Here is a 26,338-nt window from a genome sequence, read left to right on the forward strand (position 1 = left end):
AATTACCAACTGTACCAATTAGCCCAGTGTTTATACTTGGTTCCCTTTCACCCTCTTCTCTCTCAAACATTTCCTGTGAGGGAAAAGACTGAATCGGAAGCTTGTGTTAAATATAATTAGATAATTTAAGGATTTAAGTATTTCAAACCATTATTTATTCTGAAGCTCAGCTGGTAGCACTCTTACCTCTGAGTCAGGAAAATTGTGGATTCAGGTCCCGTTCCAGGACTTGAGCACAAAGTTCTAGGTTGATGCTCCAGTGAGAGAGTGCCCGACTGTTGGGGTGCCATCTATCGATGAGCTGTTAAACTGATCTGACTGCCCTCTCAGTGAGTGTAAAAGATCCCATGGCACTATTTTGAAGAAGCGTAGGGGAATTCTCAGTGTCTTGGCCAATATTTGTCCTTCAACCAACATCACTAAAAACAGATTATCTAGTAATCATAACACTGATATTCATGGGAGATTGCGGTGCACAAATTAGCTGCTACATTTCCAATATTACAACAGTAACTACACTTAAAAAGTACTTAATTGGCTGTAAAGTGTTTTGGGACATCCTGAGAATGTGAAAGGCAATGTATAAATGCAGATCTTTCTTTATAGGTTCTTTATTGTTCTGAATTTATTTTAGGTATAATATGCCATACTGACTATTTCAGATTATTGGTGATAGCCCTTTTTCACAGATTGCCAGCCTGTTACATGTTGCTGGTGGTGGGATGCAGCTTACATTTCCAGAAGGCATTTGACATGGTGCCACATAAAAGGTTCTTGTGCAAAGTAGGAGCTCATGGTGTAGGGGGTAGCATATTAGCATGGATAGAAGATTGGCTGGCTGGCAGAAAACAGAGAATATGCATAAATGGGTCCTTTTCTGAGTGGCAGCATGTGATGAGTGGAGTCCTGCAGGGGTCTGTGCTGGGGCCTCAACTTTTTACAATTTATATCAATGACTTGGATGAGGGGAGCGATGGCATGGTAGCTAAATTTACAGATGACACAAAGATAGGTAGGAAAGTATGTTGTGATGAGGATATAAGGAGATTGTGTGTGGGCAAAAACCTGGCAGATGGAGTATAATGTGGGAAAGTGTAAAGTTGTTCACTTTGGCAGGAAGAATAAAAAAGCAGTGTATTACTTAAAAGGAAAACGACTGCAGAATTCTGAGGTGCAGAGGGATCTAGGTGTTCTAGTGCAGGAGTCACAAAAGGTTAGTATGCAGGTAATAAATAAGGCTAATGGAATGCTATCCTTTATTACGAGAGGAATTGAAAATAAAAGTAAGGATGTTATGTTTCAGTTATACAGGGCATTGGCGAGACCACATCTCGAATACTGTGTGCAGTTTTGGTCTCCTTATTTAAGGATGTAAATGCATTGGGGGCAGTTCAGAGGAGGTTTACTGGATTGATAACTGGAATGAGTGGGTTGTCTTAGGAGGAAAGGGTGCACAGACTGGGCTTATTTTCACTAGAGTTTAGAAGAGTGAAGGAAGACTTGATTGAAGTTTATAAGATCCTGAACAGTCTTGACAAGGTGGATGTGGAGAGGATGATTCCTTTTGCGGGTGAGTCCAGAACTAGGGGCCATTGTTTTAAAATTTTAGGACAGAGTTGAGGAGAATTTTTTTTCTGAGGGTTGTGCAACTTCAGAACTCTCTGCCTCAGAATGTGGTGGAGGTGGGGTCATTGAATATTTTTAAGGCGGAGGTGGATAGATTCCTGTTAGGCAAGGCAATTAAGGGTTAACGGGGGTAGATGGGAGTGTGGAATTCTAAACACAAACAGATCAGCCATGATCTTATTGAATGGCAGAGCAGGCACGAGGGGCCGAATGGCCTCCTCCTCCTAATTCGTATGTTCGTATGTATGTTCCTTTGCAGAAGAGGCAACAGCAGTGAATCCCTTGCACTGTCAGTGCTCCATTACCCATTAACCAGAGAAAATAAATCCAGGAAATAATGACAACAGGTATATAAAGTAAAAACAAAAATGCTGGAAATACTCAGCAGGTCTGGCAGCATCTGTGGAGAGAGAAGCAGAGTTAACGTTTCAGGTCAGTGACCTTTCATCAGAACTGGCAAAGGTTAGAAATGTAATCGGTTTTAAGCAAATAAAGCATGGCTGGGGCAAAAGATAACAAAAGGGAAGGTGTTGATAGGACAGAGGGTCACAGAATAACAGACAAGAAGATCATGGAGCAAAGGCAAAGGGTGTGTTAATGGTGTGGTGAAAGTCAAAGTGTTAGTGCAGAGAGGGTGTTAAATGACAGAATAATGAACAGCCCTGGCCAAAAGCACAAATATGAAAAAAAACATAGATGCTGCCAGACCTGCTGAGTATTTCCAGGTTCTGCAGTATTTTGCTTTTATTTTAGATATATAAAGTAAAGGCCTGCTTGGGTTTGCAAATGAAACCCGACCTGAGCCCGATAGAGCCACGTCCGACCTGGCCCGACCCCTTTCATTTTTTCCCACACCTGACCTGACCACTGGCCTATAATCAACTTTGTTTGAAGAGGTTGTGTTCTACCTTGGATGGAATCGCTCACTGCAGACTAGTGCGGAGTGTTACCCGCCTTCATGTCCTGGCTGTCACTGTGTCTGACCCAACCCGGAAGAGCGACATGACACATGTCGTCGGGTTCGGGTTGGGTAGACATGCTCTAATATAAAGTATGTAGCTGCAGAGGTACAGGGAAAGCAAAGTAAGAAGGTACAGAGTGTGGGGTGTCTCGGGGAAAGGGGGACTAAAAACAAAGCAAAGAAGACAAATGGGCAGGAAAGTGAGAATTTTGCAGGCAACCTTCTGATTGGGCACAGTTTAAAACCCAGAGTTGATTCTGCAGAGATAGTTTTCTTGTGGTGAGAGCTGCTTTTGAACAAGTCATCTTCAACAGTACCTCCCAAATCTGCGACCTCTACCCCCTAGAAGGACAAGGGCAGCAGGCACATGGGAACACTATCACATCCCAGTTCCCTGTCAGGTAGCACACCATCCCGACTTGGATATATATCACCGTTCCTCCATTCTCACTGGGTCAGAATCCAGGAACTCCCTATATAACAACACTGTGGGAGTACCTTCACCAACACACTGCAGCAGTTCAGGAAGGCAGCCCATCACCATCTTCCCCAAGGCAAGTAGGGATGAGCAATAAACGTTGGTCTTGCCAGCGAGACCCATATCCCAAGAATGAAAAAAGGCACAGCTGGGATTTGTGACCCTTGACAAAAGGTTACCAAACAAGTTGACCAAGGGCAAGGTTTTATTAATTCCGGGTTCTGGATATTCATGCGACAATAGTGCATTGGTAATTTGGCGAATGAGTGCAGCAGCACATCAAGGAATGCCGATTTCACCATCGAGTGGTGAATTGTAGTGCTTCATATGACCTTTAAGGGTGGAGGTCATGGACACCTTGTTATTATGTTTCCAAGGATTTTGTTGGATGGTGGGTGTAATGATTGATAAGATATTATAATCGAATTGATAGAGCTTAATTGCCAGGATTAGTCAGCAACTCCATTATAGCAGCATCTCACTGCCAGGAGGGGAGAGGGTGAATGAGATGGACCTTGGTCTTTTTACCTCTAGCAATAATCAAATTATATACTTTGAAACAAGGTGTGTAATATTTGCTTTTATTCTTTTCCTCCCCTCCCATATTACCAAAAACTTTATGAACATTCTTTTATTCCCCCTCTCCTCCAATAACCTGTTGTTCCAGTGCAAAGTATTCAAAAGATGAAAATGAAGGGCAGCAGACTCTCTTCAAATTTAATTTTGGTTTCTCCACCTCATCGTTTTGTAGCCTTCATTTTGCTATTTGGATAGAGTAGATCGGGAGAAACTTTCACTGGCAGGAACGTCAGTTACCAGAGTACTTATAGAATTAAGACAATTTGCCAAAGAACCAGGGGAAAGATGACGGAGTTTTTTTTAATGCCACGAGATAGAATGCAAATGGGGATTTTCAAAAGGCAATTGGATAAATACTTGAAAAGGAAAAGTCTGAAGGGTTATTGGGGAAAGAGCAGGGGATTGGGACTAATTGGATAACTCTTTCAAAAGAGCCAGCACAGGCACAAAGGGCTGAATGGCCTCAAGTCAGAACCCATCATTGTTGCTTACTATGCGAAGAGCTGAGCTGGTTACATCCAAACTTGAGTACAGTATCATAACAAAGGGTTCAGTTTCTCCCACCACTCTCCTGCCCTTTCGCTCTGCTCTGCCTCTCCACAGTGTCATCTGCTGCACATTCCAGGCAGACAGAAACAGTCACTTGGGTGAGGCATGAGATGCCCATCTCTTCTCTGTGAAACCAGCAAGAGTCAATGCTTTCAGGGGAATGGCAGAAGGAAGCTCACCTTGAGATTGATCATAGAATCACGCAGCACAGGAGAAAGCCATTCGGCCCATTGTGCCTGTGCCAGCTATTTGAAAGAGCTATCCACTTCACTGCCCTTTCCCCACAGCCCTTCAAATCTTTCCTTTTCCAGTATTCCCTTTTGAAAGTTATTCTTGAATCTACTTCCACCACCCTTTCAGATGGTGCATTCCAGATCATCATAACTCACTGTGTAAAAAAACATCTCTGGGTCTTTGGTCAGTTATCTCAAATCTGTCTCCTCTGGTTACTGACGCTCCTATCCGTGGAAACAGTTTCTCCTTATCAAAACCCCTCATAATTTTGGACACCTCGATTAAATCTCCCCTTAACCTTCTCTGCTTTATGAACAATCCCAGCTTCTCTAATCTCTCCACAGACCTGAATTCCCTATCCCCATCGCTGGTATCATTCTAGTAAATCTTCTTTGATGCTTGGAATTAAATGACTAACTTGGAGGGTGGGGGCTGAGCACAAACAAGTACATTGGGAACTAAGTAGGATGACACTCACCGAATGAACAAACGAGCACGAGTGGTTCCCAGCAGTGTGGCCTTATCACCTTCGACCAGTAACATGGAGCCTTCGCGCAAACCCTGTCACAGCAACGGAAAAGTTCATGGTTCAATGTGCACTGCGGGTGTTTGCAGCCTTACAAAACTGTACCGAATGATTCACCAGTGAGGAGACCAGTCCAGTTTATGATGGCTAAGGCAGCTCATTCTGACCATTGACAACATAAGGTACTGATTTCTTTTTTAATAAAATTCAGATCTGTTTCACTTTGATTCATGGATACATAAAAAAGATTATTTTCTGGCAACTTTGTGGCGTATATACTTCTCTATTCAATTGAAAGCTGAAATAAGTTATCCTGTCCTCGAAGGTTTAGGGTGAATTTGTCTACCTTTCCCAACTTTTCTTCTTCTCTAACATCATGCAACCCTCTTGATTGACAGGACAGGAAAGGCAGTCGAACTTTCCAAGTGCAACTTTCCCCTGTCACCTGTCCAGTTTGGCTCTTTGTTCCTCAGATGAAGGACTCATTAAGCAAGGAACTTCGGGCATGAACCACTGCCCTCTGGTACGGCCATTGATTCACTCAACTACAGTGAGTTGTTCTCAGATTCCTTTACCTCGTGAAAATACTCACCATGACTGGCAGTGTATCGGGTTCCTCGTGGTATTGTTCAATGCGTTTTTCCCGTGTCTCCTAATAAATAGAGAGGAGCATTTTGTTAATGCTGACAGATGTGATAATTGTAGAATCCTGCAGCACGGAAGGAGGCTGTTCTGCCCACCACACCTATGCTAATTCTTTGAAACAGTTATCTAATCAGTCCCACTCCCCTGCTCTTGCCCTATAGTCCTGCACATTTTATATAAGTAGCCAATTTCCTTTAGAAAGGAATTATTGAATCTGTTTCCACCAATCTTTCAGGCAGTGCATTCCAAATCATAACTTTCTGCATAAAACAATTTCTCCTCATCCTTCCCTCTGGTCTTTCACCAATTACCTTTCACTGTGTCCTCTGGTTGCTGACCCTCCTGCCAGTGGAAACAGTTTCTCCCTATCCACTCTATCAAAACCCTTCATAATTTTGAACGCCTCGATTAAACCTTCTCTGCTGTAAGGAGTACAATCCCAGGTTCTTTGGTCTCACCATGCAACTGAAACCACTCGTCCCTGGTATCATCCTGCTAAATTTCCTCTACACATTCTCCAAGGCCTTGCCATTTTCCAAAGTGTCATGCTCCGATTAGGACACAGTAATGTAGCTGAAGTCTAGCCAGTAATTTATGAAAGTTTATCATAACTTGTTTTTGTACTCTATGCCTCTATTTATACAGTCCTGGATTGATCAACAGTTACACTTCATCCTGACTCTTGGATTACTATTTCAATAGTAAGATTATATCTTAAATTCAGCGAGAAGAAAACTTGGAGGTACCACAGTGAACCTCTCACCCTTTTAAGTATGTGTCCAGACAGTTTTGGTCCAGCAAATGTTTACTGCCACAGAACAATCTACAGTTAACCTGTGTCTTCAGTCTGACACTGAGGGTGAACTACAACCAAAGCAAGCTTCTGGGTGGAGGGAGCCCATCCATTTGCCACTGACTGTTCTGTAAATGGCCATTTCATGGAGTGCTTCGCTTGTAGAGTTGAGCAGTTTGCCATACATTAATCGGTCCGTTAAGTGAATAATTTCCAATTGGGTTGTGGTCAGCCATTTAGTTTGCAGCTCAGCCTCAGACAGCAAGTTGTACGGCACAAGTTTCTGGAAATCATTTCCACTCGGAATGGCATGGAAATGTTAAAGTAAAGGGATCCCTTACAACGGTCCAATAGCATTAGTGTCAATAGAACTAGTCTTATTATAGCCCTACCTCCTCTTGAGTATTTGCTATGCAAGTAGTATTTTGATTTTAAAAGGCACAGTTATGACGGGTTTCCATTTGTTAAAGGTTCTGGATTCTCTTCCCGCCCCCGCACCATTCCTTGACCCCCTCCTCCTCTTCATTTATATGCTGCCCCTGGACAACGTCATCTGAAAACATGGGATCAGCTTCCATATGTCCACTGATGACACCCAGCTCAACCTCTCCAACACTCTTCTCGACTCCTGCACGCCTTCTGTGTTGGTCCGACATCCAGTCCTGGATAAGCTGCAATTTCCTCCAGTTAAACATCGGGAAGACTGAAGCCATTGTTTTTTGGCCTCGAACACAATTTACATACCTCTGCCACTGAATACATCCCCCTCCTCGGCCACTGTCTCAGGTTGAACAGATTGTTTGTGACTTTAGCATCTTATCTGACCTTCAACTGAGCTTCTGACCCTATGTTCTCTCCATCACAAAGACAGCCTACTACCACCTCCATAACATCACCTGTCTTCACTCCTGCCTCAGCCCTTCTGCTGCTGAAAGCTTCATATTCACTTTGGCACTTCCAGACTTGATTATTCCAATGCTCTCCTGGCCAGCTTCCCATCCTCCATCTTCTGTGAACATCAGCCTATCCAAAGTGTTGCTTCTCGTACCCTGTCCCACATCAACTCTCGCTCATCCCTCAAAGTACTGACAGATTTACACTGATTCCCAGTTCAGCAATGCCTCAACTTTAAAACTGTCCTCCTTGTGTTAAAATCCCTCCATGGCCTCGCCCCTCCCTGTCTTGAAACCACCTCCAGCCTTACCAATCCCTACCTCATAACTCTGCATTTCCCCAACTCCTGCATCTTGTGCATTTCCCCTCACCCCCCTCCCCGCCATTGGTGACTGTGCCTTCAGCCTCTGTGAAACACATCGTGACTCCACCTCCAATTCCTCCTTTTAAGACTTTCCTTCAAAGTCCACCTCTTTGACCAAGCATTTGGTAGCCGCCCCATCTAAACAATTCCTCCTTTGGCTCAGTGTCAAAATTTTTTTGTCTGATTTGCACCTCTGAAAAGGATGGCTTTCTGCATGAAGGGGTGCTACATAAACTCTAGTTGTTGTATAAGGGAGATATTTTGGTGGTCATTGTATTTGTCCAGAGCCCACCATTTCCAAGAATTTCTGAACATAACAGCTCTACACCATCTTGCATCACTTCAGTTTGTCTCAATCCTTATCGCCTTACCCCCATGTGTTCATTGTTGGGATCTGCATCCAGATAGTGAGGGTTAATGTTGAATGGCACCAAACCAATGGCTTTGAATGAAGGTGGATAGACGATTGGCATGTCATTGGTAGTGTTTATGCTGACAGTGCCTACGTTTGCTCCAGCACTTGACCCAAGGTAAGGAATGCCATCCTGCAACGCAATATGTAAATCGTTTATCTCCAAAAACTGCATCAAGCTTTAAACTAATTGCAACAGATAAACAAACCTATCAGAGTCAGACAGTGTACATTGCATGATGTAAGTTGCATTTTACTTGAGTTAGACGCAGTACTAACTGCACTTATACAACACTGGGTTCTGACTATGTCCGGCTACAGAGGCTGCTATGGGATAATAAATAGAAAGCTGAGCGGGGCGAGGTGAGAAGCTGATTAACGAAGCATTTCCTGAGCAGGTAGGGAACATTAGGCTGTATTCAAAGAAACTGACTGCTGCTATTGTGTCATATTTGATCCTGAGCTCAGCTTCCGACCCTATGTCCTCTCCATCACCAAGACCGCCTACTCTGTAATATCGCCAGTCTCTGTCCCTCCCTCAGCTCATCTGCTGCAAATTTCATCTACACCTTTGTTACCCCCACACTCGACTATTTCAATGCTTTTCTGGCCGGCCTCTCTCGCAGTAAACTTGAGCTCATGCAAAAGTCTGTTGCTCGTATCTGAACTTGCACCAAGTCCCATTCATCCATCACCCTCTATGCTCGCTGACCTACACTGGCTCCAGGTCCAGCAACACCTTGATTTTGAAATTGAATCCCTCCCTGGCCTTGCCCTTCTCTATCTCTGTAACCTCCTCTAGCCCTCCAACCCTCCAAGATTCCTTCGCTCCTCCAATTCTGGCCTCTTGCATATCCCTGATTTCCTTCGCTCCACAATTGGCAGCCATGCCTTCTACTGCCTAGTCCCTAAGCTCTGGAATACCTTCCCTAACCTCTCTGCACCTCGCTCCCTCTTTCTAGGTTGCTCCTTAAGTTGCTTTCGGTCACCTGTCCCAACATCTCTGTGCCTCGGTGTCAAATTTTGTCTCTGGGTTTTCCTGTGAAGCACTTGGAAGGTTTTTTGTCACTTTCAAGGCACTATATAAATACAAGTGGGAGGTGGGGAACTCTCAACAGAGATCATACTCTCAGTCTCTGCAGAGAGGGGAAAGGGAACCTGATCACTGCAGAGCCATTCCTCTTGGTTGGCAGTGCAGTGATTTGCCACACGAGGGGACACGCCATTGGTTGAGTTTACAGCTGGCCACAATACATCAGTGGGACTATGAGGAGGGTAGAACTCAGAAGAAAGTAGCAATGAATGTGTGTGATTTAAAGGAAAAGCTAAACTCCACTTTACTTGGATAAGCATAATTGCTATTAACTCACAAAACACTTAGAAATTGGGAGGATGGTTCCCCCTAGTTTGGGACCCGAGAACTTGGGTGGTGGGGGGAAGGGGGGGGCGTTGTTTGTGGTGCTGGTGTTACAGTCTCAGAATAAGGGATCAAACATTTAAGACTGACATGAGAAATTTCTTCAAAGGGTTGTGAATCTTTGGAATTCTCTATCCCAGAGAGCTGTGAGTGCTCAGTTGAGTATATTCACAAATAAGATTTTTGAGCACAGGAATTAAGCAATTGTTGTTGTAGTCTCAAAGGCATCTCACTCCATTAGAGAGAGACAAATTGGTAATGTATAGCTTGAGTGCCACCACTCCTCAAGCATGGGGTAAGCCTCCATGAACTATCACGGCTGGTACAGGGATTGAACCCGTGCTGTTGACATCTTTTTGCATCACACTCTGGTCATCTAGCCAACTGAGCTAACCAACCCTCTATTTAAGGGATATGGGGATAGTGGGGAAAGGTGTAGCTGAGGTAGAAAATCAACTATGATTGTATTGAATCTCGGAACAGGCTTGAAGGGCAGAATGACCTACTCTAACTCCTGTTTTTTATGTCCTTATGTTCTTATGATCCAAAGTCACATCTCACACATTTCTACAAAGTCTAATGCGTGTTTTCACCCATTTCCACACCAAATGCTTTGATGAAATTTTAGCCAGAAGTAACATTTAACTAATAATTACGACCCATCATATCGCCACCTACTGGTGTCACCAGTCCTACAGGTAAATATGCACCCTTAAAATGGAAAATCTTATGGAGCATAACCTACGGATTTTAATATATTCTATCTTTTCGATCTTACGTGGTATTGGACATGGGAGTCACAGGCAAGCTTAGTCTTCAGGTGAAGTGGGGTTAAAGGCTGGGGGTAATTGAACAAAGGTGTGTGTAAATGCAATTCAGTCCCCATTTTAGAGTCAGAGAGAGAGAGAGTCATAGAGAGATACGGCACTGAAACAGGCCCTTCAGCCCACCAAGTCTGTGCTGACCATCAACCATCCATTTATACGAATCCTACATTAATCCCATATTCCTTACAACATCCCCACAATTCTCCTACCAGCTACCTACACTAGGGGCAATTTACAATGGCCAATTTACCTATCAACCTGCAAGTCTTTGGCTGTGGGAGGAAACCGGAGCACCCGGCGGAAACCCACGCGGTCACAGGGAGAACTTGCAAACTCCGCACAGACAGTATCCAGAACCGAACCCGGGTCACTGGAGCTGTGAGGCTGCGGTGCTAACTACTGCGCCACTGTGGTTGTACATTCTGTCCTTATTTTTATTATAAATCCTCCTGTCGACATTTATAATGGAAACTACATATGTCAACATGTCATGCTGTAATCAGACCCTCTTGCCTGCTGGCACTGCAGAGCCTCCAGTAAGGGAGATAATTACAGTGAGACATTTACATGGGTAGTTCCATTTTTAAATGTGGCCATGGAAATTTAGTATGGCAAAGGTTGACAATTTTAAACTGTAATACATAGTATATAATACACATACACAGAAGATCATACCTGAAAGACTCTCCTGTGTATCTCTGAAACCAGATTGTTGTCATACAGCGCTTTCAGGAGGCGAAAGGTGTTCCCACCACCTGGAGCACCAAACGTTTCAGTAAGTAAAATGTATTAAGCAGGAAAATAATATACACAGAGCAGTAACTATCCAGGCCCAAGGTAACAGGAGCCAAGTTGTTAAAAAGAAGCTAGGTGAGCATCTGGCCATAGATGGGACTGAAGGTAAATGTGGGCACAGATCAGAGCAACTCATTAAATAGCCTGTCTACTAGATGCGGTCTTTCTCCAACTCCACCTTTCGTCCATCTGTCACCACTCCCAATCGAACTGATAGGCTGCGGAGTGGTGAAAAGGCTGTTGGTCAATTGGCCTCGGATGCCATTGTCTGTACAGCAAATAGAATGGCTGGAAGATTGCTTTGCATTTAATGAATGAAACTTATTGCAAAGAATAGAACTTACAGCTGCTCTGAAAAATAGATACATTAATGCACATGTACCGCATGCACACCTCACTTGAATAAACCTGCAGATTTATCTTGAATTCCCCACTGTCAAGGAACAGAAATATGGAAAGCTGAAAAGACTTGATTCATTTGCAGCTTTAAGTATCAATACTGCTTCAATGTGCTATATGCTGAGGCAATCATTCTGACGCGGGCTACGAAATACACCACAGTGCACACGCTCAGACTGCAGAATTTAAGTCACAAGTATAACTGTTAGCAATTTGTGTGAACTATTATCTTAAGCCTTTATGATTTGAAAAAATAATCTTACTTTCAACAGTGGTTTGAGCTGTATTTAGTCAACTGGCTGAAGCAAAAGACAGTGTCTGAAGTTTAAAAATTTTTTTTGAGCCATTTGGTTTTCTTTTTGATTTCCTTACTCACAGATTTCCCTCACTATTTAGGGTATAGTTCTGATCTTTCACTGTGTCTGCCAATACGGAATCAGATGCAGGAAATACACACATCAAAATGCAATGCCGAAGTGAAACACAAAGAAAAAGGTAGGCAGATATATATATATAGTTTTTAATCTTTAACTGTCCGATTGTGATGGTTATACCGTAATGTTCTGAATATAATACACATTTTTTCCCGAAAACTTGATCTAGAAGTTACCGAGTTCATTATACATGGTAACAAATCAAAGCGGGTTTCTTGGCAGCTGGTAAGCAGGCTTTATGGGGAATGCGGCCGATCCTGTTTGGGATTGACTATATTTGCCTAGCAAAGGTTTGGGTCCTTTTATTAGACCCACAGAGGAACTCAGGCCAGATCTCAGTTTCCCTTTCTGAGACTATATAAGGGAAGATGGATGGAAACTCTCACAGAGACAGGCGACAAAAGCAAATTGCTGCCTGCAAGAGGGTTGAACAATTTATTCAGTAAAGTTTCTTTCAAGATCAGATTGGTGGTGGTTCTCCTCTGAGGAAAACCACCTGGGGATTGCAAGGCTTTTTTTTAAATCATGTGGATGTCGCTGGCTAGGACAGCATTTATTGCCCATCCCTAATTGCCCTTGAGAAGCTGGTGGTGAGCTGCCTTCTTGAACCGCTGCAGTCCATGTGAGGTAGGTACACCCACAGTGCTGTTAGGAAGGGAGTTCCATGATCTTGACCCAGCAACAGTGATATAGTTCCAAGTCAGGATGGTGTGTGACTTGGAGGGGAACTGGCAGGTGGTGGTGTTCCTATGAATCTGCTGCCCTTATCCTTCTAGCTGGTAGAGGTCGTGGGTTTGGAAGGTGCTGTTTAAGGAGCCTTGGTGCGTTGCTGTAGTGCATCTTGTAGATGGTACACACTGCTGCCATCGGTGGTGGAGGGAGTGAATGTTTATGGATAGGGTGCCAATCAAGTGGGCTGCTTTGTCCTGGATGGTGTCGAGCTTCTTGAGTGTTGTTGGAGCTGTACCCATCCAGGCAAGTGGAGAGTATTCCATCATATTCCTGACTTGTGCCTTGTAGATGGTGGACAGGCTTTGGGGAATCTGGAGGTGAGTTACTCACCGCAGGATTTCTAGCATCTGACCTGCTCTTGTAGTCATGGTATTTATATGGCTACTCCAGTTCAGTTTCTGGTCAATGGTAACCCCCAGGATGTTGATAGTGGGGGATTCAGTGATCGTTATGCCATTGAATGTCAAGGGGAGATGGTTAGATTCTCTCTTGTTGGAGATGGTCATTGCCTGGCATTGGTTTGGTGCGAATGTTACTTGCCACTTATCAGCCCAAGCCTGGATTTTGTCCAGGTCTTGCTGCATTTCTACACTGACTGCTTCAGTATCTGATGAGTCGCAAATGGTGCTGAACATCCCCACTTCTGACCTTCTGATTGAAGGAAGGTCATTGATGAAGCAGCTGAAGATGGTTGGACCTAGGACACTACCCTGAGGAACTCCTGCAGTGATGTCCTGGAGCGGAGATGATTGACCTCCAACAACCACAACCATCTTTCTTTGCGCTCGATATGACTCCAGCCAGCGTAGGGGTTTCCCCCCCGATTCCCATTGACTCCAGTTTTGTTAGGGCTCCTTGATGCTATACTCAGTAAAATGCTGCCTTGATGTCAAGGGCAGTCATTCTCACCTCACCTCTTGAGTTCAGCTCTTTTGTCCATGTTTAAACCAAGGCTGTAATGAGGTCAAGAGCTGAGTGGCCCTGGCGGAACCTAAACTGAGTGTCACTGAGCAGGTTATTGCTAAGCAAGTGCTGCTTGGTAGCACTGTTGATGACACCTTCCATCACTTTACCGATGATCGAGAGCACACATAGGGCGGTAATTGGCCGGGTTGGACTTGACCTGCTTTTTGTGTACAGGACATACCTGAGCAATTTTCCACATTGCTGAGTAGATGCCAGTGTTGTAGCTGTACTGGAACAGCTTGGCTAGGGGCGCGGCAAGTTCTGGAGCACAGGTCTTCAGTACTGTTGCCGGAATATTGTCAAGGCCCATCGCCTTTGTAGTATCCAGTGTCTTCAGTTGTTTCTTGATATCACGTGGAGTGAATCAAATTAGCTGAAGACTGGCATCTGTGATGCTGGGGACCTCAGGAGGAGGCCGAGATGGGTCATCCACTCAGCACTTCTGGCTGAAGATTGTTGCAAATGCTTCAGCTTTATCTTTTGCACTGATGTGCTGGGCTCCCCCATCATTGAGGATGGGGGATATTTGTGGAGCCACCTCCTTCAGTTATTTGTTTAATTGTCCACCACCATGCACGACTGAATGTGGCAGGACTTCAGAGCTTTGATCTGATCCATGGGTTATGGGATCGCTTAGCTCTGTCTATCACATGCTGCTTACGCAGTTTGGCATGCAAGTATTCCTGGGTTGTAGCTTCACCAGGTTGACACCTCATTTTGAGGTATGCCTGGTGCTGCTCCTGCATTCTTCATTGAACCAGGGTTGGTCTCCTGGCTTGATGGTAATGGTAGAGTGGGGGATATGTCGGGCCATGAGGTTACAGATTATGTAATGAAACATGTAAGAGGCAGGGAGTGCAGGAAACCTCCGGGTGTGTTGCACTCTCAAACAGGCCCCCCAGCCTGCTGCATCTGACATCCATCACATGCAACTGGCCTGTCATGCCCGCAGGAATAATGACACTTTGACCGCAGCATTGCAAAAGTCCTGCTTGAGTATTAGACATGGTGATTTGCAGGTGTTTTATATTTGGGAAATTACATAGGAACTTAGGAGCAGGAGTAGGCCATTCAGCCCATCGAGGCTGCCCCACTATTCAATACGATCATGGCTGATCATCCACTTCAATGCCTTTTTCCCACACGATCCTCATATCCCCTTATGTCATTTGTATTTAGAAATCTGTCAATCTCTGCTTTAAACATACTCAATGACTGAGCTTCCACTCAGGGTAGAGAATTCCAAAGATTCACAACTCTGAGTAAATTTCTCCTCCTCTCTGTCCTAAGTGGCTTCCCCCTTATTTTGAAATTGTGTCCCCTGGTTCTAGGCTCCCCAACCAGTGGAATCATCTTAACTGCATCTCCTCTGTCTATCTCTTAAAGTATTTTGTTGTTTCAATGAGATCACCACCCATTCTTCGAAACTCTAGAGAATACAGACCCAGCTTCCCCAATCTCTCTTCACAGGACAGTCCTGCCATCCTGGGAACAAGTCTGGTGAACCTTCGTTGCACTCCCTCTATGGCAATAATATCCTTCCTAAGGTAAGGGGACCAAAACTGCACACAGTACTCCAAGTGCATTCTAACCAAGGTTCTATATAATTGAAGCAAGACTTCACTACTCCTGTACTCAAATCCTCTTGTGTTAAAGGCCAACATACCATTAGCCTTCCTAATTGCTTGCTGTACCTGCATGTTAGCTTTCAGTGACTTATTGACAAGGACACCCAGGTCCCTTTGTACATCTACACTTGCTAATCTCTTATCATTTAAGAAATACTCTGCACATCTGTTCCTCCTACCAAAGTGGATAACCTCACATTTTTCCACATTATATTCCATCTGCCATGTTCTTGCCCACTCATTAAGTCTGTCCAAATCTCCTTTGCATCTTCCTCACAACACACATTCCCACCTAGTTTTGTGTCATCTGCAAACTTGGAAATACTACATTTGGTCCCCACATCCAAATCATTGACATATATACTGTGAATAGCTGGGGCCCAAGCACTGATCACTGCGATACCCCACTAGTCACAGCCTGCCAACGCGAGAATGACCCGTTTATTCCTACTCTCTGCTTTCTGCCTGTTAACCAATCCTTAATCCATGTCAGTATATTACCTCCTATCCCATGTGCTTTAATTTTGCTAACCAACCTCCTGTGGGGGACTTTATCAAAAGGCCTTTTGAAAATCCAAGTATACCACATCCACCAACTCCCCTATATCAATTCTGTTAGTAACATCCTCAAAAATCTCCAACAGGTTCGTCAAACATGATGTTCTATTCATAAATCCATGTTGACTATGCCCAATCAGATCATTATTATCCAAGTGTCTATTTATCACATCCTTTAGAATAGATTGTAGCATTTTCCCAATGACTGATGTAAGGCTAACAGGTCTGTTACGGTAATAAGTCATCCAATACACTGTTTTTGAGGATCTGTTATAACATATAATGTTCTGCCAAAATAAGAGAAATTAAGGAACAAATCACAGAATACAGAAGATGGCCACTTGGCCCATCATAGTTGTGCCAGCTCTTGGTAGATCTCAATAATTCGAGTCATCTCTGAGAAAAGTTATAATGTATTTCATTTTCCCTGTTTAAACTATGTATTGGCCACTAGAAGGAAAAACTCAAATGGATGGGAGCTTTCTTCTCATTCCATACCTTCTTTATTGGCCCAGATTTTGCAGTTAGTGGTGAAGTTAGTGCTCACTGCTGACCTTGAAGAAAGCTGCCCTCAAAGATTTAGTGAGCTCTGTGGCATTAGTTTCCTCTATTATGCCATCAGTTTCATTCTGGCGCCATATATGGGTATCACTGGCGTCCTGCAACCATAAAGTCATGAAGCAGGCTGAACAGCCAATCAGACTGAAGAAATCTCACAGCCAGCAAAAAAAGGAAGTAAAAAGCACTGATTATCATTCACATTTTAATCATCTTTACAGAGTGTGGAATAAAGATTGGAGCATGCATATGGGATTAAGGTGGAAGCTGAAAATTATTTTTATAAAAAGCTTTTAAAAACAAGAAAATTAATTATTTTAAAAACCTATTGAATTTTTATCATTGAATGGAAGGAATGATACTCCAAACTTTACAAATAGTTTGTCAGGGCCAGAGAGGCTGTTCAACACTAACTTACTTAGTACGCTGTTAAGAACTAAGTTACACCTCATTCAACAAGGCTAACCTTTTTCAATGGTTTTTACAGAAACAATAGTGCACATTAAAGCCTGGCTACCCGACCCGAACCCAACTAGACCCGACTACATGTGTCGGGTTTGGGTCGGGTCAAGTCGATATTCCGAGTCCAGCATTCGGGTTTGGGTCGGGTCGGGCTGGACAGTGCTGCTTCCGGAAAGTCACGGGATCAGGCTTACCCATGATTGCCCACAACTCCATCTGCAGGAATAGCCTGCTGCCAGAGTGGATGAAGAATATTCATGTTGGGTCGGGTACAAAAAAAAAATGAAAGGGCTTGGGTCGGGTTGGGCCCAGGTCGGGTTTTAATTTTATACAAGAGCCAGGCTTTAGTGCACATCAAAATCTCTCATTCTGTGCTGATTTCACCTGCAAAAACTGCAACAATGCAACCTGTGGAGGGAAAGGACATCAACAGGAATTTCCACTTGTGCCTATTTAACTGCGCATGTACAGATGCCAAAAGTTGCTGTCAATTTTACATCATTACAACTGCAAATTCCAAGACAGTATATGTTTAAATGGTTCCACCAATTTCCTGTACAATTGTGTTAACTTCCACACCTAAGACTGACCCTGCAATTAACCTAGAAACGCCAAAATATACTTCACATCCTTCCCCGTGGATGTGTCCCATGTCTCCACATTCCCAATAAAGAATCTAGAAGGTGAATTCAATTGAGCAATTGATTATTATTTAAATCTAAGCTCTATCCCAGTTGGACATTCACAGATTCTCACCGATGAAGATCCCTTCTGCTTTCTGTACTGCCTCCACAGGAATTGCAGCATCATGAATACTGTCCAGTCCATAACCTGGTGAAGAAAGATGCAGACTTAGATAAGAATTGGTTACAAATAAAACAGTGCTGTCTGTATCCTAAAGACCCTTGTGAAGAGTGAAACTTATTATCTGTTAATTTGGTTGCCTGCACTTTTCACAGCTGATTGTGAATATAAGCTGCAACTTATTACTTGAAGGATTAGTCTGGTGAACCTTTGCACTCCCTCTATGGCAAGTATATCCTTCCTTAGATAAGGAGACCAAAATTGTACACAACAGTCCATGTATGATCTCACCAAGGCTCTGTACAATTGCAACAATACATCTTTACTCCTGTACTCAAATCCTCTTGCAATGAAGGCCAACCTACCATTTGCCTTCCTAATTGCTTGTTGCACCTGCATACTAGCTTTTAGTGACTTATGAACAAGGACAGCCTGGTCTCTTTGGACATCAACACTTCCCAATCTCTCTCCATTTAAGAAATACTCTGCCTTTCTGTTTTTTCTACCAAAGTGGATCACTTCACACTTATTCACGTTGTATTCCATCTGCCACGTTCTCGTCCATTCACTTAGCCTGTCCAAGTCCCCCTGAAGCCTCCTTGCATCCTCCTCACAACTTAAACTACCTCCTAGTTTTGACTCATCAGCAAATTTGGAAATATTACAATTGGTCCCCGTATCCAAATCATTTATAAAGATTGTAAACAGCTGTGGCCCAAGCACAGATCCTTGCGGTACCCCACTAGTAACAGCCTACCATCCTGAGAACGACCTGTTTATTCCTACTCTCTGCTTTCTGTCTGTTAACCAATTCTCAATCCATTGCAGTATCTTACCCCCCAATCCCATCTGCTTTAATTTTGTTTACCAACCTCCTGTGTGGGACCTTATCAAAAGCCTTCTGAAAATCCAATACACCACATCCACTGGTTCTCCTTTATCTGTTCTACAAATAACATCCTCAAAGAACTCCAACAGGTTTGTCAAACATGATGTCCTTTTCACAAATCCATGTTGTCTCTGTCCAGTCATATCATTATTTTCCTGGCCAATGGGTTCAGGGGATGTAAGGGGTGCCTCAGCGTCCAGGATATAATTGGAGCAAGTTGATTGGTAGGTAAGTCAGTGATTTTGTTTTTCTGGTGATTTTTTAATGAAAAAATATTTTTAATGTGGTAACTTTTCTTTAGGAACTGACAAGTTGTTGGTGTCTCAAGAGTTTTGGTTTGCTAGAATGTGATAATGTTAATGTGAATCATTATCAGTTTAATACAGGCTCTAACCATGCCTGCAAAAAAGATTAGGTAGATTTTATTTGAATTGCTGGACCACAGAAGATTTTTGGTAGAGCAATTCCAAACTAACCCCATTTCCCTGTTACGCCTTCCTCTGCTTCAACTGCTTGTGACCTTTCCTTAAGACACACACTGGGCTATAATTTCCCAACCCTGCTCGCATCTGTTGGAATGAATCTGGAGAGAAATTTGAAACTTGTGGAATTTGTTTGATCCTCCTTCATTCTTTTAATGTATTAATCAGATCATATTTTGTCTTAGGAAAGTCTGAAAAGCAGCAATGGGTGGCGGTTGGGGGCTCATTTATTCAAAGGAATTTTTTTTTAAATTCATTCATAGGATGTGGGCATTGCTGGCAAGGCCAACATTTAATGCCATCCCTATTTCCCTTGCCTTCCTACTTCTGTTATGTTCTGAGCTGCTGGATTCACTTGCTCGGATTTGACAGGCCTGGTGATTTAGAACGGTCCATTTCCATATTACTCCCTAAAATCCTAAAAAAATATAGCCATATTCAAACAGGACGATACAAGAGCAGTCCAGATGGGCAGAACTGAGGAACTGTGTAGGGTAGTTAACTGTTTGAACACTCCAGTTTTGTCGCAAAAAAGGAGCGTGACAGCATCCAGAGCAAAGAGGTTTATCTCCAACATATGAATCATGTCCACACCCTCCATTATTGACACACGGTCTAATCTCTAGGATGGACTTTGACAGCACGTCCCTTCATTGCAATCCTAACAAGAAAAGTATTGTCTTGGGAACACACTCACATCCAAGTCGCACACCATCCTGATTTGTACTTGTATGTCTGTTCCTTCATCATAGAGTCATCATGGCACACAAGGAAGCTATTCAGCCCATCAAGTTCATGCCAGCTCTCTCTAGAGCAATTCAATCAGTCCCATTGCCCCACTCTATCCCTGTAGCCCTGCAAGTTTATTTGCCTCATTGATCATCGCTGCTACTACCACCCTCGTAGGCAATGAGGAATGTCCTGACAGAGACCATCATAGCAGCACCATCACCATGCAGATCGCCATCACCTTTCGGGGCAACTAGGGATGAGCAATAAATGTGGCCTTGACAGCATCACCCACATAGAACAAATTTTTTTAAAAACTAGCACAGTTGAGTGAGCACCTTGGAATAAAAGAAAGATTTGCATTTATGTCACATCTTTCATGATTTCTGGGCGTCCCAAAGTGGCTTTCAGCCAATCTAGGCACAGCAAGATCCCACAAAAATATAATGTGATAATGAACAGATAATCTTTTTTATGATGTTGGTTGAGGGATAAATGTTGGCCAGGGAGAACCCATCTACTCCTTCAAAGCATGTCATAGGATCATTTACGTCCACCTGGGAGAACTGACAGGCCCTCAATTTAACATCTCATCATAAAGACAGCACCTCCAACAGTGCAGCACTCCCTCAGTACTGCAGTAGGCACATTGGTCTAAATTTTGTGCTCAAGTCTCTGGAGTGGGACTTGAACCCACAATCTTCTGATTCAGAGGCAAGAGAGCTACCAACTGAGCCACATGCTTTAAGAGTGATGTCCCTTTAAGAGCTCAATATGCTAATGAGCTAAGGACAAGGATGCAGTCATGTGACTAGAAGCCATGGTCACTCTGCACTGTAACACCCTGGACAAAGGTTCTGTATATAGTTTGCTCTGTATTTTATGCACTAGTTTAGCTGTTTACCTTCTAAATATCTTCAAGGAACTGAAATCCATTACCTCATTGTGTTGCTTAAGATAACACAAAGAAATTCATGATATGGTGGCGGTGGTGGTGAAAGGACAAGATATAAGTTTGAAGATGACAGGTAAAACAGCAAACGAGGTTTAAAAGGAATACAGAAAACTGAAGGGAAAATTTGAAGCAACAAGTGAAGAAACTTTTAAACAAGTACCTGAAAAAACTGAACGAAAGCTACATACCTGAGAAGGCTGAGAAAAGCTCCATAGAACGGATGTATGGCTGAGGGGCAGGTGATTGGGTGAGTCATTGTACTGATGACCGAGAGGTCCCGGTGCAGGAGAAAAAAGGCCTTTGAAGGGTTTAAAGGAATTCATTTGAGGGACTCCGTGTGAGCAAGAGAAAAAGTCCAATAGTAAATAAAAAGCACGGGGAAACCCCGAACACAGCAGAGTCTCCATTACAAATTACTTTCAGTTCCTCATTTTTACAAGTCCCTTGGTTCCCTAGTATTTTGGGAGATTTTCTGTCTTTCTCAGTGAAGACAGACACAAAGTAATTGTTTAGCCTCTTCACCATTTTCTCATTCGCCACCACAAACTCTCCAGTCTCCGCCTGCAGTGGACCCACATTCGTCCTTGCTAATCGTTTCCTTTTCACATACCAAAAGAAGCTTTTACAGTCTGCCTGTATGTTTCTAGCTAGCTTACATGCATAATCTCTTTTCTCTTTCTTTATCAGTTTCTTGGTCCTCCTTTGTTGGACCCTAAATTGCTCCCAATCCTCGGGCTTACCACTTTTTCAGGCGACTTTATAAGCCACTTCCTTTGATCTAATGCAATTTTTAATTTCTTTTGTTAGCCACAGTTGATTCACCTTTCCTGTTGGGTTTTTGTGTCTTAGAGGAATGCATGACCCGGGTTCGATTCTGGGTACTGCCTGTGCGGAGTTTGCAAGTTCTCCCTGTGTCTGCGTGGGTTTCCTCCCACATGCCAAAGACTTGCAGGTTGATAGGTTAATTGGCCATTATAAATTGCCCCTAGTATAGTTAGGTGGTAGGAAAATATAGGGACAAGTGGGGATGTGGTAGAAATATGGAATTAGTGTAGGATTAGTATAAATGGGTGGTTGATGGTCGGCACAGACTCGGTGGGCCGAAGGACCTGTTTCAGTGCTGTATCTCTAAACTAAACTAAACTAAAGCAGTCAAGCTGAAAAAAATCATTGAGCGAGTCAAACATGAAGAAGATAAATAAACTCTAGCAAAAAACGCAAAGGGGAAAACTCTTGAACTGCCCATCTAACAGCTGTCTAAACATACAAGCATTGACTAAAAGGGAAAAAACAGAACACTGTCAAGCACCCATTACACTCCATCAAAGCAGCTAGCTTACAAAACATTTCTTAAAGGGGGAACAGTGCAGAGTTAATAGAACAAGTTTTAAAACAAAATTTAAGCCACAAATCGAAAAGTCATAACAAGTACAGTGATGAGCAAAGTTAAATACAGAGCAGAAAGCAAAAGAACATCAGATGGATGGATGATAAATTTCCCAGCATAAACTGGAAGGTAATTGATATCCTATCCGAGTTCAACATTTTTAAACAAAGAATGCAGTTATGCTTCATAGACCAAGTGGTTGCAGAACCAGAGAAGCAGGCTATGAAAATACTGATAGCAGTTGGAAATGAAGAGTTATCCAGAATCAATACCTCTGCTTATCTGAAGAGGACCAGAAGGATCACGCAAAGATATGGAAAGTGCTAGAAGATCACCTTCAGGTAAGAGTGAATGTTAGAATTCATTGCCTGGAATTGATGTCCTACAGGCAACAGCCACAGGAATCAATAGATCAATTCATCAGTAGATGCCATAGCAAGGGCAACAAATGTGATTTTTCAGAAACTGAGCTGTTGGAGCTAATAATGGAGCTGGTGATTGTCTCGACACCTATTGAAGCATTTCAAAAAGACATCTTTGGGGGGGGGGGGGAAAGAAACGTCACAGCATTGGTACGTTGCTAGAAGATGGCAGGAAATATGAAGCAATTGTAGTTGGACAACAGTATCTGCAAGCACCAGAAGCAGCCAACAGTATCGACACAGTAACCAGGTCACAAAAAGCAAGCAAGCTGTGTGTTAAGTGTGGTTTGTCCCAGTCACCGCAAAGTTGTCCTGCATTTCAAGATCTGTGCAAGACATGCAGTGCAAACTGACATTGGGGCTGCCTATGCAAGAAATCTGGCTCCAAAAGCACAGCCAGAAGTCTCCATTGGACCCAAACAAACAGAAGACAGGCGCAGCAGCGTGGCAACAACAGCAAGGAGAGCGCCTGAGACCTGCGTAAACGCAAGTCAAAACACAAAATCCACAGCGAAATAGACCTGAGACAAGACTCAGAGCGGAGCAACTCTCAGCCAGAAGATGAGCGGCGTTTCACATTGTGAATCTGACGCATTGTGTTGATGAAGTCAAACAACGCAAAGCTTTTACTACTGTTAATATCATGTGCCCAAAGAAAGTTGGCAAACACACACTCGGGACTCGGACTGACATGGAAGCTAGTGCAAATATCCTACCAAATCGAATCCTGAAGGATGTGTACTGGGGTCATTGGAAATTAATGATACAACCGCTAACTGCATACAATTGATCACCCATCCCTTGCAATGGCACACTAACAATGCAATGCAGCTACGGCAAGTTGGCACAGAAACCACAAAGATTTTGTCTGGTAGACACGAGCGGACCAGTAGTGGCAGGACTACTGGTGTGTAAGGATCTCAACATCGTGACTATCCACGAGATCACCAAGGTACCAATTACAGCAGGAGAGACCAAGCAGCGTGCACATACAAGAAAAGCTTAAACACAAGTTGGATGACATGGAACACAATGGCATCATCTGTCTTGTGCATCATCACACAGACTGGTGCAGCTCAATCACATGCGTACTAAAGAAGGATGGAGCAATCAGGGTATGTCTAGATCCGAGTCGTCCAAACCTTTCCCTAAAGAGATGCCACCACAAGATTCCAACACTAGAGGAATTGAATCCCAAGGTCACAGGAGTCAAATTCTTCTCTAAGTTGGATGCTAAACATGGATATTGGTCGGTACACCTAGCTAAGGAATCTCAAGAAGTCGCCACCTTCAAAACACCATTTGGAAGGTATTGCTTCCAGAGACTACTCTTCGGCTTATCTGTCAGTCAAGATCTGTTTCAGCAACATATGGACAGAATTATAGAAAACGTGCCTGGCTGTATATGCATTGCCGATGATATTGTAGTAATGGGCAAAACCAAAGAAGAGCATGATCAAAATTTTCATTCATTGATGGCAGTAGCTCATCGCAAAGGGCTTGCTTTTAACAGCAAGATGTGCCAGGTGATTGCAAGTCGGATCAATTTCTTTGGCTCCATCTATTCAGGTTGTGGAATCTGTTCTGACCCAGGAAAAGTTGAAGATGTAAGGCATATGCCTACTCCCCAAGACAAAGAAGATCTACAGAGATGTCTTCAACTTTTCAACTTCTTGGCACCAAATTACATCCAAATTTTTCTGACAAAGCATCATCACTGAGAAAGCTCTTAAAGAAAGACATCCCAGATGTATGGCAGGAGGACCATCAGCAAATGTCTGAGTCTCTCAAACAAGCATTGTCAGCAGAAACCTGAACCCTGCAGTACTATGATCCAAGGAAGAAGACAATCCTGAAAGACGATGTCTCACAGAAAGGGCTAGGAGTGTGCATCCTGCAGGATGGTAAACTAATTGCATTCGGATCCAAACGTTTATCCTCAGCACAATCCAATTACTCAAACATAGAGCGTGAAACACTTGCTCTGGTGTTTGGGATCACAAGGTTCCACACCGACCCGGTTGATAAGCAGTTCACTGTGGAATCTGACCACAAGCCACTGGAGATGATCTGCCGCAAACCATTGACAAGCCCACCACCTAAACTACAGCGATGCTTAGTGAAAGTACAGGGTACGTCTTCGACCAATCAGGTACCAAAATGGTCACCTCTGATACGCTGAGCAAATTTCCAAATCCGAACAAGTATGAAGAAGTTCCACTGGATCTACAAGTATACAGTATGGGCATCGAGGTGGAAGATGTGCTCAAAATTGATTTACTGCATTTTGGTCAGCACAAATATGACCAACTACAATCAGAAACAGCAAATGACCCACAAATGAAGGCACTGTGGAGAGTCATCATAGAAAGGTGGCCTGATGCGATAAAAGAGGTGCCAGAAACCTTCAGATGCTTTTGGCCTGATAGAGGTTTCTCAAGAGGCATAACCTTCAAAGGAAAACAAGTGATTGTGTCCAAAGCTCTCCGTCAAGACATCTTGTCACAACTTCACCAAGGCCACGTGGGTATAAAGTGAACGTTACAACTGGCACAATACACTATTTATTGGGCAGAGATCAGCAGTGACATCGAAAGGTTAGTGAGGATGTACGAGCCACGCCAGAACCACCAGCCACAACAACGTCATGAACCTTTACACCCTCACGAGATTCCGTAAGTCCCTTGGTCCAAAATCACTACTGATCTATTTACCGGGAATGGCGATGACTTTATTTTGGTCATCGATTATTTCTCAAAATTTCCAATTGTCAGACAGGTAAAAGATACCTCAAGCACAGATGTCGCAGACACATTGAGTGCCATATTCAGTCTGTTCGGTGCACCTGAAGAAATTATTTCTGACAATGGGCCACAGTATATGGGCAGACCTTTCAGTGATGTGTGCCCAATGGGGCGTAAACCATGTGGTGTCTTCACCACAGTCTTGCCGAGCGAATGGTTTGCACAGTTAAATCACTTATCTTGAAGTGCAGGACAATGAAAAAAGATTTTCGTGTTGCCATGTTACACCTCAGAGCTACACCTATGCATATGGACTTACCGTCACCAGCAGAGATCATGTTTGGCAGACAAGTTAGAATGATTCAAAGTATGCAGCGAACCTAGGTCTTACGAGATTACAACATCTAACGGAGCAGGGTTGAGGAGGAACCGAAGCCAACTTCGAGAAGTGTGCAATATTCCAATTATGCACAGCAGACGCAAAAGAACACACTCCGAGGGTGTGATGGAATAACAGGACAACAACCAACACATTGACAACACGTATGCAAGCCAAAAACAGCCAAGTGTGAAATCCACATCCCCAGAAGGTTATACCGTAACCAGATCTGGAAGAGTTGTCAACCTACCGAAATGATATGTGGACTCTTAAGCTTCTGCATTTGTAAATTTCACAGTTCCTATCTTTATACTTGTAAATTTTATAATCTCTATACTTGTATAACTAATTTTATTATCCAATTTTATGTGTTTTTACTTGTGGCATACAAGACTTATCTTTGGAAAGAAAGGGGATGTTGTATGATCGCTTTAAGAGTGATGTCCCTTTAAGAACTCAGTAGGCTAATGAGCTAAGTACCAGGATGTAGTCATGTGGCTAGAAGCCACAGTCACTCTGCACTGTAACATCCTGGAGAAAGGCTCTGTATATAGTTTGCTTTGTATTGTATGTGCTAGTTTAGCCGTTAATAAACCTAGACATCTTCAAGGAACTGGAATGCACGTACCTCATTGTATTGCTTAAGATAACACAAAGAAGTTCATGACATCTGTGTTGCTTTTTCTTGATTTAAGTGGTCAGAGAATCAA

General features: G+C 43.2%; 1 protein-coding gene across 6 annotated transcripts in view; it reads right to left on the bottom strand.

Annotated features, from left to right (window-relative positions):
* Positions 1–26,338, bottom strand: part of si:dkey-69o16.5 (Alpha-aspartyl dipeptidase-like) — a 44,240-nt gene that overhangs the window by 6,179 nt on the left and 11,723 nt on the right. For 4 of the 6 annotated variants that reach the window (XM_068036051.1, XM_068036052.1, XM_068036053.1 and 1 more), the window contains exons 4-8: positions 17,594–17,668; positions 10,981–11,060; positions 8,021–8,194; positions 5,546–5,605; positions 4,906–4,988 (exon numbers count right to left, since the gene is read on the bottom strand). In XM_068036051.1, the coding sequence (XP_067892152.1) occupies positions 4,906–4,988; positions 5,546–5,605; positions 8,021–8,194; positions 10,981–11,060; positions 17,594–17,668 (472 nt within the window). The other 2 variants (XM_068036054.1, XM_068036055.1) reach the window with 2 other exon arrangements.

Source organism: Heterodontus francisci, chromosome 7 (assembly GCF_036365525.1).
Source record: "Heterodontus francisci isolate sHetFra1 chromosome 7, sHetFra1.hap1, whole genome shotgun sequence".
Taxonomy (NCBI): Eukaryota; Metazoa; Chordata; class Chondrichthyes; order Heterodontiformes; family Heterodontidae; genus Heterodontus; species Heterodontus francisci.